General features: G+C 43.9%; 1 protein-coding gene across 3 annotated transcripts in view; it reads left to right on the top strand.

The window, feature by feature from the left end:
• MYO7B (myosin VIIB) overlaps positions 1–15,098 on the top strand; it is a 280,227-nt gene that overhangs the window by 256,590 nt on the left and 8,539 nt on the right. For all 3 annotated transcript variants that reach the window (XM_029615689.1, XM_029615690.1, XM_029615691.1), the window contains 5 exons: positions 225–330; positions 1,756–1,869; positions 10,317–10,404; positions 10,663–10,760; positions 12,780–12,965. In XM_029615689.1, the coding sequence (XP_029471549.1) occupies positions 225–330; positions 1,756–1,869; positions 10,317–10,404; positions 10,663–10,760; positions 12,780–12,965 (592 nt within the window). The remainder of the gene's footprint in view (positions 1–224; positions 331–1,755; positions 1,870–10,316; positions 10,405–10,662; positions 10,761–12,779; positions 12,966–15,098) is intronic.

Here is a 15,098-nt window from a genome sequence, read left to right as displayed (position 1 = left end):
CCAGTGCCCCTTAGTTTTTTATTTATTATTTATTTATTTGTTTATTTATTTATTATTTTTATATACCGGCATTCGATCTCAATCAAGATATCACACCGGTTTACATTCAGGTACTGTAGGTATTTCTCTATCCCCAGAGGGCTTACAATCTAAGTTTTTGTACCTAAGGCAATGGAGGGTAAAGTGACAATATCTGAACTTCCACTTTGTTTGCTGTTTTCTAGGAGTGGGTCTCGGAAGCAGCCCCCTCATCCTGTGGAGGTGGATGCTATCCAGCAGATGAGTACAAAGATCCTACACAAAGTGTACTTTCCCAATGAGACAGAACAGGTAAGAAAAACCTCTTTCCCCCTCAGAAGTAGGAAAGAAGCCTCTCTACACTTCCCTTTTCCCTTTAGAAGCAGGCAAGAAGTCTCTCTCCTCACCTCCTTCCCCCTCTGACATAGGTAAGAAGCTTCTTATTCCCTCAGATGTAGGTAAGAAGTCTCTCTCCCCACCTCCTTCCCCCTCTGACATAGGTAAGAAGCTTCTTATTCCCTCAGATGTAGGTAAGAAGTCTCTCTCCTCACCTCCTTCCCCCTCTGACAGAGGTAAGAAGCTTCTTATTCCCTCAGATGTAGGTAAGAAGTCTCTCTCCTCACCTCCTTCCCCCTCTGACAGAGGTAAGAAGCTTCTTATTCCCTCAGATGTAGGTAAGAAGTCTCTCTCCTCACCTCCTTCCCCCTCTGACATAGGTAAGAAGCTTCTTATTCCCTCAGATGTAGGTAAGAAGTCTCTCTCCTCACCTCCTTCCCCCTCTGACATAGGTAAGAAGCTTCTTATTCCCTCAGATGTAAGAAGTCTCTCTCCGCACCTCCTTCCCCCTCTGACGTAGGTAAGAAGCTTCTTATTCCCTCAGATGTAGGTAAGAAGTCTCTCTCGCTCTCCCTTTCCTCCCTCAGTGGTAAGTAAGAAGACTTTTCCCACGTCCCCTTTCCATGCACTGGAGCAGGTTAGGGCCATGGCTACTCTGGCAAAGGTGATTACCTGGGTCAGGTCATTGAGTCTAGGGAGCCAGTCTTGGTTTTTGTATCTTCTAATTGTTCACATTGGAGGAACTTCCTGGATACTTTGCAGTAAGAACTGAAGAAAAGCCAGGACTGAGCTTATCACACCTATAAATTCACCTTGCTGTGACTGCCCAGACATTAGCAGGGTCTGAAATAACGCTGAGCTGGCGTTCGAACAAGTCTTTGCTGCAGTAAACTCATCTTAATTGATCTTGTTTATTTTAGCAGTTCTTAAAGACATGTGTGCGCTGTGTTTGGATTTGTTGAGCACCTCTGTATCCTGAGAGCAGATGGGGATTTCAGAGTAGTCCCCTACAAAACAGCATCCTGTCTGCTTATCTCTCACCCTCTTATCCAGAGGGACCCCAGACTGAGCTGGAGAGCACCTGCAATGGAAGGCTTTGTTCAGGATGCATTTCCTGCACATTGATTTATCTTCCCTTATTTACATGTTCAGGATTGTGTGAAATAACACTACACTAGTGCTACAATGGTACTCAAGCAAGTACCATGCCAAAGGAGAGTGCACTGCTCTGGTAATCGTGGCAAGGTTGTGATATAACATGCTACTTTGTAAGCATAGTCATAGCAGAATCCTGGGCAAGAGCAGAGCCATTTCATATGATTCTTCAGAGTTCACCATGTCTTTTCTCCTTGATAAGGAAATTGGAGTAATGAATGGAAGGTGCTGTATACTTCATTTTAGGTGTACGAGGTCGGCATGCACACAAAGGTGAAGGATCTGTGCCAAAACATTGCCAACAAGCTGCAGCTCACCTCCTGGGAAGGCTTCAGTCTCTTTGTGAAGATTGCTGACAAGGTATCTTTCAGGCTCCTGCACCCCATGGTGCCCCGATGTAGTCCTGGAAACGCAGAGCACTCATTGGGAATCCCTAAAGCTAAGTAATATGCCTGCTCCTATCCTCTCTGTCATGACATCCAGTCACAGTATATGTCTTCTCCTTGCCGTCTGTATCACAGAGCCAACTTTTAGGCTGGAGCCGGGCATGGTGTGGCAATAAAATGCAGAAGAAAAGAATGGCCTACCTACCCCAGAGAAAGTGGTGGAGGCCGGCAGTTTGGCAGATTCTGAGCATTCCTGGAACTGATATGATGGTACACAACATCGGGGAGGAGAAGGGATGCTAATGTCAGGTTGAGCTTGGTAATTTGTGTGCTCATGAGCTGCAACTGGGCAGACTGAATGGGCCCATCTGATCATTTTCTGCTGACATTTACCATGTAATTCACACGCCCTTTCTCTGTCTTTCTCCCCCTTGCCTTCCACCTCTCCATTTTTCTCCTTCCTCCCCTTATTTCCCTGTGCCCTGACTCTTGCCGCCAGCCCTGTGTGCCCAACCCAACCCTCTCCTCTTGCTATCAGTCCAGTGTGAGGGTTGCCAACTCAGCTTTCCCTCAAAACAGGCCAAACCCTCCTTCCCCCCCCCCCCCCCACTCCCTCTATCACCTCCCGCTCTCTTCCCCACCCACACAGGCATCTACTCTTTCCGCCTTCCTTCCCCACGCCATCCATTGCTATGCAGACTTCCACTCCTTCTTCACCATCCCTTCCCCCTCTATGAATCTCCACTCCTTTCCTCTCCCTCTCTCACCTCAGCCCTCCATAAATAAATCTCAACCCCCTCTGCTTTTCTCCTCCCCTCCTACAACCTCATCTTTTATGTTGGGAAGGTGCTGGGATTGGTCCAGGGCCACGGGGCTGCAAGGAGACCGTGAGGACAGTAGTCAGTATCTGGGGCCTAGGTTCCTGTGGGGCCTGTGTGTGTGTGCAAGAGAAGGCAGGGGCAAGGCCTTGTATCCCACCCAACTTCCTCCTCCTGCTGCCAGCCTGCACTGCAGGACTGTCTTAAGTCCTGTGTGGTGAAACCACTGTGGAGCTCCTCCAGCCACGGGGGTAGGGGGCATTATATGGTCAAGGCATGTTGTCTCAGTTTGTTTTTTTTTGATGGTCTATTCAGATATTCTTGAATTGTATTTGCTCTTCAGTTTCTCCTAAATTTTGCTGGGAAAAAAACAACAAATTTATTTCAGCAGAGTATGGGGCTTTTGAATGAACTTTTATAAACTAAACCCAAATCCATCTGAAATTGGAATTTTCCGTTTTTTTAAACATTTTTTTTTTAAAGCTTTCCCATCCAATCCCTGTGTAATTCACACTGATTAATAAAGAGGGTTCTCACAACTAATTTTTTAATGGTCGCAATGCGCAGCCACCAAGTCTTGCTGGTGACCACATTGCCGGTTTTTCTTAAAATCCTCTCCTCCTTTCCTTTCTCCTCCTCTCACTCCTCTCCTCTTCTCCCTTTCCACTTCTCTTCCCTCCCCTCCCTTTTCTCTTTTGCCCTTCTGTCTAATTTTTTCTGGACTTAAAGCTTAGGGCACAAGAACACTGCGATTCAGCAAGAGGTTTTAAAATTTAGTTTATTTGGCTTTTTAAAGAAGAGGCAAAGACAAGTGTTCTTGTGAGATGCAATATGCCCTCTGTCTGTAATAAGTAGCATCTCATCCAACACAGGAAGAGCGCCTTCTTTTATAATTAAAACATACAGTATTGCCGAAACTTCCAGAAAGGTGTAACCGCCCACAAACACATGATACTGTTGTCATGACAATCTATCCTGTATAGGAAATGCTTGTGAGGACCTCCCTCAACTAAGAATTCTTCTAACCCTGTTCCTCCTCCCATGATAAAAGTTCCTGTATCACTTTGACTTTGATGCACTGTATTCTTCTTTTCTTCTTTTGTTCTTCTTTGTTTGTGTAAACAAATCGCAGTCTGGGTCTTGAATAAGAGCTAGGCTTGGATTCCATTTCTTGGCACCAGGGTTTAATTAAAAACTGTCACCTCACAGGATCTCCTTTTCAAATTGGTTTCTGTTCATTGAAACCATGCATCTGCAAGACAAAAGCTTGCATTCGGACCCAGTTTCTGTATTGTGAAGTAAATGGTGCCATTAAATAGGCCTTTGTTCCTGTTGTTGCCAGCAAATCTGTCTCAGAGATTTTCTGCAAGTCATGCTTCAGAAAAGCACTCAAAGTTCATTCACCTTACAGCAGAGGTGTCTGGGTATTCTTGGTTGTCTGCTCGGCCTATTCTTCATTTCCCTCTATGGGACACCTTTAATGGACAGGTGTCACATCAACCAGTCTTCGATGCTAAGCCATGACAAAGGAACTTAAAATGTGTCCTAACCACTAACCTTGGTATTTATCAGATGTAGTGCATAGGTGTATGTCCCTCTAGATTCCTAATTAATATGAATGATACTCCCACAAGCATTCACTAGTTAATCAAACAATAACATCAAAACTAATTTTCACTAGGTAGCTATTAGCTCTATAATGGAGCTATACAGATACCTGCATTATAAAAAGGCCCTACTTCATAATAACATAATCACATATGTTATCTGTCAGAATCAAGTAAGTACATAATAGTGGTATAACATATAAAGATAAGTACACAGAGAGACTAGTATGAAAGTACTATGTTTCTCATATAATACTAGCTATCTTGGGCAAATCTTTTCAAGGAGTACTCTCATTATGAACAACTACCCAGGATAATATTCATTAAAATGACAAGCAGGGATATAATCAATGCACCTTACCAGAAAAGTAAAGGAACCAATAGAATAGAAGAAACAAGAATCAATAGAAGAACTCATACTGTGTTATGCATACATGATGTAAAAGTGTTGCAAAGCATAAGACATATTCTAGTCATATGCTGTAGTGATGGAAGATCAAATACAAAGGCATATGCATGATAGGCAAAGGCATAGCAAAAGTCTGAAACATCATACTAATTCTGTAGGGTATTTATAATGCTATCCAGTATTATGACAACAACCCGTAGCAGTGAAAGCTCTCACTATTTGGCCAGTCCTAATTCACTTGTGGCAGTCATCTGTCCAAGAGTTAATACAGCTGTGTATGGCAAGTATTAATTTTTAAGGTAGATGATGGCTAGTAATACTGCTTCGTCTTCAGATACTTCTAGGGGAAATGGGGCTCATACCCTTCTTATATGATGGTAAGTCTAAATATATTGGGGATAATCATAACAATAAATGAAAGCTAACTCTGTGAGAAAGTCTTTAACATATTATGGGGCGGATTTTCAGAGCCCTGCTCGCGTAAATCCGCCCAAAACCGGGCGGATTTACGCGAGCAGGGCCCTGCGCGCCGGGAAGCCTATTTTACATAGGCCTCCCGGCGCGCGCAGAGCCCCGGGACTCGCGTAAGTCCCGGGGTTCTCGGAGGGGGGCGTGTCGGGGGCGGGCCCGGTCGTCGCGGCGTTCCGGGGGCGTGTCGGCAGCGTTTTGGGGGCGGGTACGGGAGCGTGGCTACGGCCCGGGGGCGTGGCCGCGCCCTCCGTACCCGCCCCCAGGTCGCGGCCCGGCGCGCAGCAGGCCCGCTGGCGCGCGGGGATTTACGTCTCCCTCCGGGAGGCGTAAATCCCCCGACAAAGGTAAGGGGGGGTGTAGACAGGGCCGGGTGGGTGGGTTAGGTAGGGGAAGGGAGGGTAAGGTGAGGGGAGGGCAAAGGAAAGTTCCCTCCGAGGCCGCTCCGATTTCGGAGCGGCCTTGGAGGGAACGGGGGGAGGCAGCGCGGCTCGGCGCGCGCAGGCTATACAAAATCGATAGCCTTGCGCGCGCCGATCCAGGATTTTAGTGGATACGCGCGGCTCCGCGCGTATCTACTAAAATCCAGCGTACTTTTGCTTGAGTCTGATGCGCAAGCAAAAGTAGGCTGATCGCGCTTCTTTTAAAATCTACCCCTATGTGAACTATTTTGCAGAATTGATAAACCATCAGTGTAAGATTTTACACAGGGAAGGAAGGAATGTCATATAAATAAAAGACAGAAATAAGGAAAATTATATCTTCCCCTTTGGAATCCTAAATAGAAACCCACTAGCTTATAAGTCACAGATAGAGTTTATAGTGAAAGGGCCAAGATAAAAAGAAAAGAACAATGAGCAATTAATATGCCGAAAGATATAGTAATAGAATGTTGCAGATCCCTATAGCAGAGCTCCTCATGTGTAAGGTATGTTTTTGTTTCAAAGAGAACAATCTCATAATAAGTATCACAGACTACACTAGTAAGAAATCTTTGTGAAAGAGAGTGAAACAGTCATTAGGTAAAATCTAGTAAATAGTGTCATAGGAAAAAGATATTCAAAGAAGGGTTCAGCAAAGACATTAGAATATTGAAATATAAAGATCAGCAAAGTGATTACCCCAAGTGCAAGCTGCAAAACAAAAGAATAGGAATAGCTTATAACTTAGGCTGGTGTGGAAGAGAAATATAAAGAGATCTCCCTCTTGAACCCTGAATTATCATATTTGAATCACAATGAAACACATCACCCTCTATGTGATCAAAGCAGCTTCCATAGATAAAGATAGAAAAACCTAGTACATATACATTTAACTGATTCAGCATATAAGTATTATAAAATCTAAGACTGGAACATACTGCTTAACTTGGAACATACAAACTAATAAAAACAGCATCACTTCAGATAGTATCATTAACTTGAAAACCTAAGTGCTGACAGAAAATGAAAGAACCTAAATTCTGCATAAAGTCATTCCCACAAAACATAGAAAAAAACAAAAAGCAGGTATAAATTGTAAGCCTTGCAGTCCATATAATAGGTAAGAACATCTGTGACCAAGAATAATTTCTGCATTCAGTGCGTATATAGTTCTTTTAGTAGGATTCAGTGATGATGTCAAGGCAAAATCTCTTAGCTCCTTAGATTAGATGCATGTGTATGAAGTCAAACCTAAATAAAAGTGCAACAAATCCGATTAAGTAGTAAGAAAATACTTTTATGTCACGTACTCCCTATATTTAATTTGCCAAATAATCCCCACATTATTTCAAAACATCATGCAATGGTCCAGACCACAAACATAAATACTCAGACTGTATATTAAAACATATATGTCACAGAACTGACTACATAATGCATGCATTCATTCATTCCTCCTTGTACACATGTAACATAGAACAGACAACATGACAAACTTTTGAGCTCAAAAAGAAAAACGTATTTTAAAATATAAAAGAATTGGATCGATCCACAAAAGAAAACAAAAACTCAGGAGTAAAAATAGAATAGATCTATTAAAAATGAAAAAGGAATCAAACTGGAATATACTGCATTCTTCATCTCCCATAGAACAGAGACAGATGCGCTTTGTGCTTTGGTACCCTGGAAAGAAATCTAATATATAACAGTTAATATAATGATTAAAATGAAAATTAAAACATAACATTACAGGTTCCTTAAAAGTCAAACTACTGATATACCTTAATTCAGAAAAAAACAGTCATAAAGCTACTTTCCTTTCTCTGTTGGTCCACCCCTAGGAGGCACTGTCCCCTGTGATAAGAGCTACTTCCTTTTACAAATCTAAAATCTTTTTTGTTTTCCTATGCCTGTAAACTCCTAACTCGCCTTCTAAACGAGAAACTTAAAACAAACAACTTTGCACTTAATTAAAAAGTCATTCTATTTCCATCCAATATGCATATGTTCCACAAAGTTCTTACTACCAAATCCTGCAAATACCCTAAATAGAAATACAAATCATTTCCAAAAGCACAGACATATCAGCTAGGAGTCTGGAAGTCTGCAAAATAAAAGGATGGCACATACTAATATACATTAACCACAAGTTTTTCTTACTGGCACATAAATAGATAATAGACATTGCTGCTTATTTCTCTGCTGTTCACCGTCTCACAATCTTTCTCCTTTACATATCGTCTAACCAGTCCACAATACAAACATGTAATACCTGAACTCCCATCAAAATAAACCACCTAATTCATTCCCTTACGTCTAAAAGTTAGCCGTTCCTACCTTACCCCCTTGCTCACCTCCCCCGCCTTGCTCTTCTTTGGCAGCAAGCAGTGCAGGAATGGACTTTTCCCTGTGCACGTCTCCTTTTTTCTTCGGCCCGTGCCAGACGTCTTTTCTCTGCAGCGCGCCACTTCCTCTGCTGGCCCACATAGGCTGGCTCTCCTCGCTATCACATTCAGCTCCTATGGCCCACAAGGGGAAGGGCAGCATATTTCTGTGCATCAGGATGGAGACGTCGCACAGGCTGCCTATAGGCACAGATCTGCTGTAAACTAACTGCTCTCCATCCCGCAGCGCGCATCCCCTTTGTAGGCGGCGTTTACTGCCACCTCACATGCAACACATGGAGCCCATGTCTGGCTGTAAACGCTGTGCAGCTACTGGGAGTGGAAAGACAAGTATGGCTGGATGAAGGGGAGCTGTGAAAGCAGCATGGAAGCTTGTAACTGGGTCTATCACCAGTTTACAGGTTTATCTTTTATTTTTTGGGGTGGGGAGAACTCACCATAAAGCTGCCTCAGGCACCACTTTTGAGTCCCGGCTCAGCAGCTGCCGGCACTCGGGGGGAATTCTGCGACAGGTCCTTGGAGGATGTATCTGATAGTTTGCAAATGGTGGGAAAGTAAGAATAGTGCAGTAAGGACCTCTGTTCACCCAGCAGCCAGGACTGCAGCCAGCACTCGGGTGTGCGGAAAGATAGGGAGAGAAGGACTCAATTGTATTCTCCAATAATGGGAGTGAAACGTGGCCAGGCAATACCGGGCTTTGTAACGGAGTTCGGGCAAGATGGAAGGGAATTGCTGAGAAAGCTCTCCAGCAATAAATCTAAGAAATGACTTTGCCGGGAGAGTTTTCAGAAGGCTAACATAATGGATGACAGAGGGAAAGGACCTACTGGCCCAACCACCTGCCCAAGTGTGCTCCTCTCTGGTCTCTGTCACTTTGGATAGAGGAACATACAAATTCCCTTACATAAAGGCTAAGCAACACCAGGTGTCCTCTCTCCCCTTGTCTTTTACCCAACTTCTCAACCCTGTTCTTACCACTGACTCTGTATTCTGTCTCAAGCGCGTTTAGATTCAACTACAGTGCTGGCCCCCGCCTCCTCTGCTGGTAAAGCCATTCTGGGCATTCTCATCTTCCTCTCTGGGTCTTACAAATGTAATCCAATGCCCAGGCACCCTTCCATCCTGCAATAATCCAAACAGCCACCAAAACTAGTGAGGCTCTTGTCTGAAACATCTGGCCAAGCTGCGCTCATTGTTGTTAGGGGTTATAACCATGGCTGCTCCATGCAGGCCACCTCTGCTGCCACTCTGCTCGTTGGCTCTCTAAAGTTCCATATGACTGAGCAAACGCTTAAGCCCCGCCCTCATTTCTTCTACAAGTCATACTGCACCTGCCCTTGCCACTGCACTCTGTGTCTGCCCCGAGAGTGTTTGAATTCCGAGTAGCCCCACCCAGAGATTGCCCCATGGTGAATAGACTCCTGAGGGGAGCTGTCCCCAAAATTAGTGTTCTAGTAGAGCACTCAACCCCCTTTAACTTTACCTGATCACGCCAGAGTAAAACAGTACAGGTACCAATCCCCCTTTTTTAATGGAGAAAAAATGCGCTTTTTGGCATTGAAACATACAGGAGCCAAAATAGGTTCCGGGCATGCTGACAACACATGAGCATGCAAACAAAGCACCTTCAGTACCAACACTCTTCAGCAATTTTCTCCAGTGGGGGGAAGGCTTCAACAACATTTCAGCCCACTATGGTCATCAATAACCACAAACTCTTGAGTATTAAAGATTATTTAACCGTTACTGTTTGAATTTCAAACCCCCCCCAAACATTACACCAAAAATAGCTGCATAAATGCAGAATAGCTCCATCTCCACAAGAACTGTCAGCCCTCCTTGCTGCAGATGCAGAAGAAACAGTCCCATTACTGCAAAAGAACATAGAAATCTACTCTAAATGTTTTCTCATTCCAAAGAAAAAAGGGGTTCTCCAACCTATCTTGTACCTCGGAAAACTCACCAAACACCTAAAGAAAGAAAAGTTCAGGATGAACTCTTTAGGAACAGTCCTCCCTCAGTTGGAGATCAATGACTGGCTAACTATCCTAAACTGCAAGGTTGTCTACACACATATCCTGATTCACAAAAATCACAGAAAATGTCTGCGTTTTACCTCTATATCCCCTCTCAGTTGTATCTTTTCCAAGCAGACAAGCCCTAACCTGTTTCTCAAGAATGCTTTGAGATTGGATTTAAGAAAGCAGTATTGCATCAAACTGTAGACTGGAGTCAGTTGGCAGCTTTGCTGGGATCCCCTTTTACCTCTTCATTTTATTTTCTGTCTTCTAGGTACTCAGCCAGAATAATGATGATTATTTCTTTGACTCTTTGAGGCAACTGAATGATTGGACCAAGCAACATAAACCAGTGAAGGACGGTGAGAACCTTGTTCTCCAGTAGTAAAAGATAGTCTCTGCATTTGTCTACCATTCTGAATCACTGTGGGTTGGGGGAAGCAGGTGCTTGTGATACTGGGCTGTTGGCCTGCATGAACGATTTGCACAAATGACTTATTGTATCAGGGATCAGTTTATCTCATGGGGTATCTCATATATTTTATAGAGTATCTCTATAGTCACATTATTACAGAATCCCATTCACCAGTTACCATTTTCTGTATCCCTGTACCCATTAGTATCCTTTAGTTACCAACTGTTTTTCATGAGGAAGCTATGGATGAATGTCTTTCCTGGGAAGGACCCGAGGGCTGACTCCATCTTTCACTATCACCAGGTTAGTAACCCTTTTTGCTCTAGAGAGAAAGAAGGTATAGGTACTCACTAAACAAGGCTTTATCACTCTTTGGGATTAGTATATCACTTAAATTGTTCCAGGCTACATTATCTTCTTAACCTTCTATTTTAGACAAGTGAACTCAATATCACAATTTCACGCTTATCCAATGCCCCAGATAGATGAACTGGTGGAATGGCTGAGGAAAGCCTGATACATTTCCACCTTAGATCTAACGAAGGGGAATTGACAGATTCTAGTAGATCCCAGTTCCCAGAAAAAGACGGTCTTTGCTAGCCCATGGGGCCTGAACCAGTTTAAAAGGATGCCATTTGGCTTACATAATGCTGCTGCCAGTTTTCAAAGGATGATGAATATTTTGTGGGGAGATCCCACCAGCGATTTGTAGCAGCCTACATAGATGATGTTGTGATCCATACCGAAATTTGGGATGATCATTTGTCCTCTTTGGAGGCTGTATTAGTGTCATTATAGGTGGCAGGTCTCACGACTAATCCTAAGAAGTGTTGCCTGGCTGAAGAGGAGGTGCAATATTTAGCATATATGGTGGGCAGAGAGGTAGTAAGACCAATTGTGGATAAGGTGGCAACAGTCCATCATTATCCAACCCTCCAAAATAAGAAATAGGTCAAGGCATTCCTGTGTATCTATAGAGCAGACTGGCTCATTCCCCAGGCTTTATATTGGACAAAGCAGCATTACCTTCTGGGCCAGACTGAAGCAGACTGTATCATTTTTCAGACCACACTGTAAAATGTTTAGAGCCCTATGCTATAGTGATTTTCAAATCTTTTTTTTCTTGGGACCCAGTGGAAGAAAAACAGTTAATCCTTATGACTCAAACAATAATATATTCTGACTTGAGTTTTCATAAAATTGCTAACTATAACCATTTCATATCAAGTAATAACTAAAATTAGACATTAATATCATTTGTAAACCATTTTAGAACACAGTTTAAAATAAATGTGGTGAAAAAAAATCAGGTTGTTTCACATGTTTACTGTAATAGGTGGGTCTGTTCTATCTCCTTCCAATTGCTGCTGCTGCTACTACTACTACTACTACTACTACTACTTATACTTTTTTATACTACTACTACTACTTTTTTTTTTTTTTTTTTGGATCAGAAGAAGAAAATGATGCTGCAAGATTGATTATATCTGCCTTAATATATAACATCCTATGCAGATTTCATTGTGTCTATTGTTTTATGTTATTTTGTTTTATTATGTATGTTTTATTGTACCCCACCACGAACTAACAAGAGGGGAGGGTAACAAATATTTTTAAATAAATAAATGCTGCCCACATATCAGATCTGTTGTTTTGTCTCTTCCTTCTTCTCTTTCTCTTGTTCCTAGTGCTCTCTGTCTCTCTGCTCTCCATTGCTCATTCTCCCCACTCTCTCTTGCTCGCACCTCAACACAGTAGCTCACTCTCTCACCCACAGCCAATTACTTATTGTCTCCCAGATAAACCTCCAACCCTCTGTCTCTTACTCCTTACCATCACTAGGCACTTTCTCACACACAAAATCCTCTCTCTCTAATTGCTCATTCTTTCACTGTCTGGATGCTTCTCTGGCCCTGGTTATGCTACCAAATCACAACTCTGCACAGCTCTTGGTCACTTTAAGCCATGTGCTGCCGGCATTTCTAAGCTTCTCAACAATCAGCATGAGAGTAGCACAGGAGAATGGATACCGTGTGGCTCAAAGTGCCTGAGAACTGTGTGGGACCATGAGTTGGCAGCAGAATGCTAATGTACATATTTGCTTCCAACATAAAAGGACAGTTGTGCAACCAGAATGGTTGCAGGGTAGCATTCCCGAGTTTGAAAACCACTGCTATACAGGCCCTAACTGTTATCAGTCCCCAGGTCCCATGATATATCAGACTTCATCACACTGGGCTTCCCTTGCTGCATAAACTGCACCACTTTCTGGGCCTCATAATGAACTGGACTGTATGACACAAAAGCATTTCTCTCTTCCAGGAGTTGCCCAAATACCTGCGCGGGTATCACAAGTGCTCTGTGGAAGAAGCTGTGCAGATGGCAGGATTGATTTACAGGGTCAATTTTAACAATGACAAGACGCAGTTTGCAGTCATCGTCAAGAACCTGAAGGATCTGGTTCCACAAAACATGATGCGACTGATGTCTTCTGAGGACTGGAAAAAGGTAATATTCCATTGATTTCAGTACTCTTAACCAGGCCCGGATTTAAGCAACTACCTCTGGTGCCACATTTTGACAGGCGCCGGAGCATTGCCAACACTACCACCATCCAGACCTGCAAACCTTTCTTCTTCCAGGTCTCCTCCCCATGACAACAAGAATACTCTCTAACCAAATTAGGGCCTTTGGAATAGCACATGCACAACTTCCAGCAGGCCCCATGGCGCTCCACCCCTAGCATGGGTTGCCTGATGCTAGCAGGGGGTGGAGCACGGCGGGGCCTGCTAGGAACGTGCATGTGCCAGTGCAGAGGTCCCTCGTTTGTTTAGAGGAAGTTATTGCTGCAGTGCTGATGGGAATGGGAAGAAAGGGTTGTAAGCCTCGAGGTAAGGGGAGACGCACATCTGGACAGCAAGGAGAGAGGGTAAGACTTGGGCAAGGACCCTGCATCATCTGATCTCTGGATGGAAAGGAGGCTAATGCTTGTTCCCCCCTTCCCCACCCCAAATGATTTCTGAGAGGGATTCCCCTCCCCCACTGCACCCTCCATGATTACTGTGGGGAACCTAACCACCTGCTCTTAACTCTTCTGAAATAACTCAATACTCATAGAATGAGACAAAAGCTAATTACCAGGAGCTCCATACTGCTAATTACTACTGAACCAGCAAAGAGGACGATTATCCTTGCTGCACCAGGAACACAGTTAGTGTAATCCAGTGGTGGCTGATGGATGAAAAATAAGTGGTGCAACACTGTCTCCTCCATTATCCCCTGGCCATCCCTGCACCCCACTCCTCTCTTCTTCCTTATTCACTTCAGCTTTAGTCACCCTTTCCTCCTATTCTCACCTCCATTATTCATTCTCAGGCTGGTTTCTTCCATATGCCCCAGCCTCTCCTCCTATTACGTCTTGCTTTCCCTCCCCTCTACTCTATGGCTCACTTTCAGTGGCTCGCCAGTTCTCTGGTTTTCACTGCATCTTTTAGCCTCTCTGTTGCAGCCTGTCTTCCTGTGCAGCCTGTCTTCCTGTGCAGGCTGTCTTCCTGTGCAGCCTGTCTTCCTGTGCAGGCTGGGCTTTAGACTATATGCCGCAGCATTTCACCTTTTACCTCTCCTGCCAGGTAGATCTTGGCTTCCCCTCGAGCCCAGTGCTGTGAGTCGATTTAGCCTTGAATCTCCTCTTCCAGGCAGTCTCCCCAACATCTTCCTCACCCTTAACTGACTGGCCCAGGTCAGTTGTAGTGACGCATCTCCTGTCCCTCTGTTGCTTCCATTGCACTGTGCTACTATGTGAATGTTGCACGTGACTAAGTCACTTACACCAAAGGGATCATGGCCAAAACTAACAATATTGTGTTGCTATTGGTTTGCTACTTTGCACAGCACAGTTTGACTCCAGAGAGGCACTCAAAGAGTGCTTCCTCAGATTGCATCATCATGAGAAAACATGAGAGAGATGTGGACTGTTCAGCACATACGCCGTGCATATGCCAGCACCATAGCAGTAATAATATATTTTTTTTCGAAAGTGTGATTGTTCCTTTGCACCAGCCATCACTAGTGGGATTCCAACAACCACTGCACCAATACTCAAAAATACTTCAATACCAAAAGAGAATGAATCACCACAAAGGGAGAGGTTTATTGAGTATTTCTTAATGACAATGCATTGACTGTTAAGATCACAATGATATTGTGTAGGCTAAAGTCAGAGAGGGTATTTCTACTGTGGCTGTTGCTGTCATTGTGATCTCAACAGCCACCGAATTAAATTGATGATTACTTTCTGGGGGGGGGGGGGGGTTCATTAAAATGACTTCATCGTGATGTCACTAGCCAATGAAGCAACATTATGGCCTAGGCCAGTGGAAGTATTTCTCAGTGTTGATTCACTTGGTGTGGGTGCCTGCCATGCAGGGCCATTTTCATACTTGAGCAGGACCTGGTATTTTCAGATCTTTCACACTTACCTAAAGACAGCTCTGCTCCCATGACTGATGCCAAGGATAAACAGTGTTAGCGAATGTTGAGTTCATATTGCGATCAATGCCTGTTCAATGGAGAGATATCGGGACAACAGGTGTGAGTTCAGTTGACCCTGGGAGTCTGGTAACCACAGAAGCCAAAGCTGCT

Source organism: Rhinatrema bivittatum, chromosome 9 (assembly GCF_901001135.1).
Source record: "Rhinatrema bivittatum chromosome 9, aRhiBiv1.1, whole genome shotgun sequence".
Classification (NCBI taxonomy): domain Eukaryota; kingdom Metazoa; phylum Chordata; class Amphibia; order Gymnophiona; family Rhinatrematidae; genus Rhinatrema; species Rhinatrema bivittatum.
Note: the sequence above shows the minus strand (reverse complement) of the source record. Positions and strands in the feature narration are given on the sequence as shown.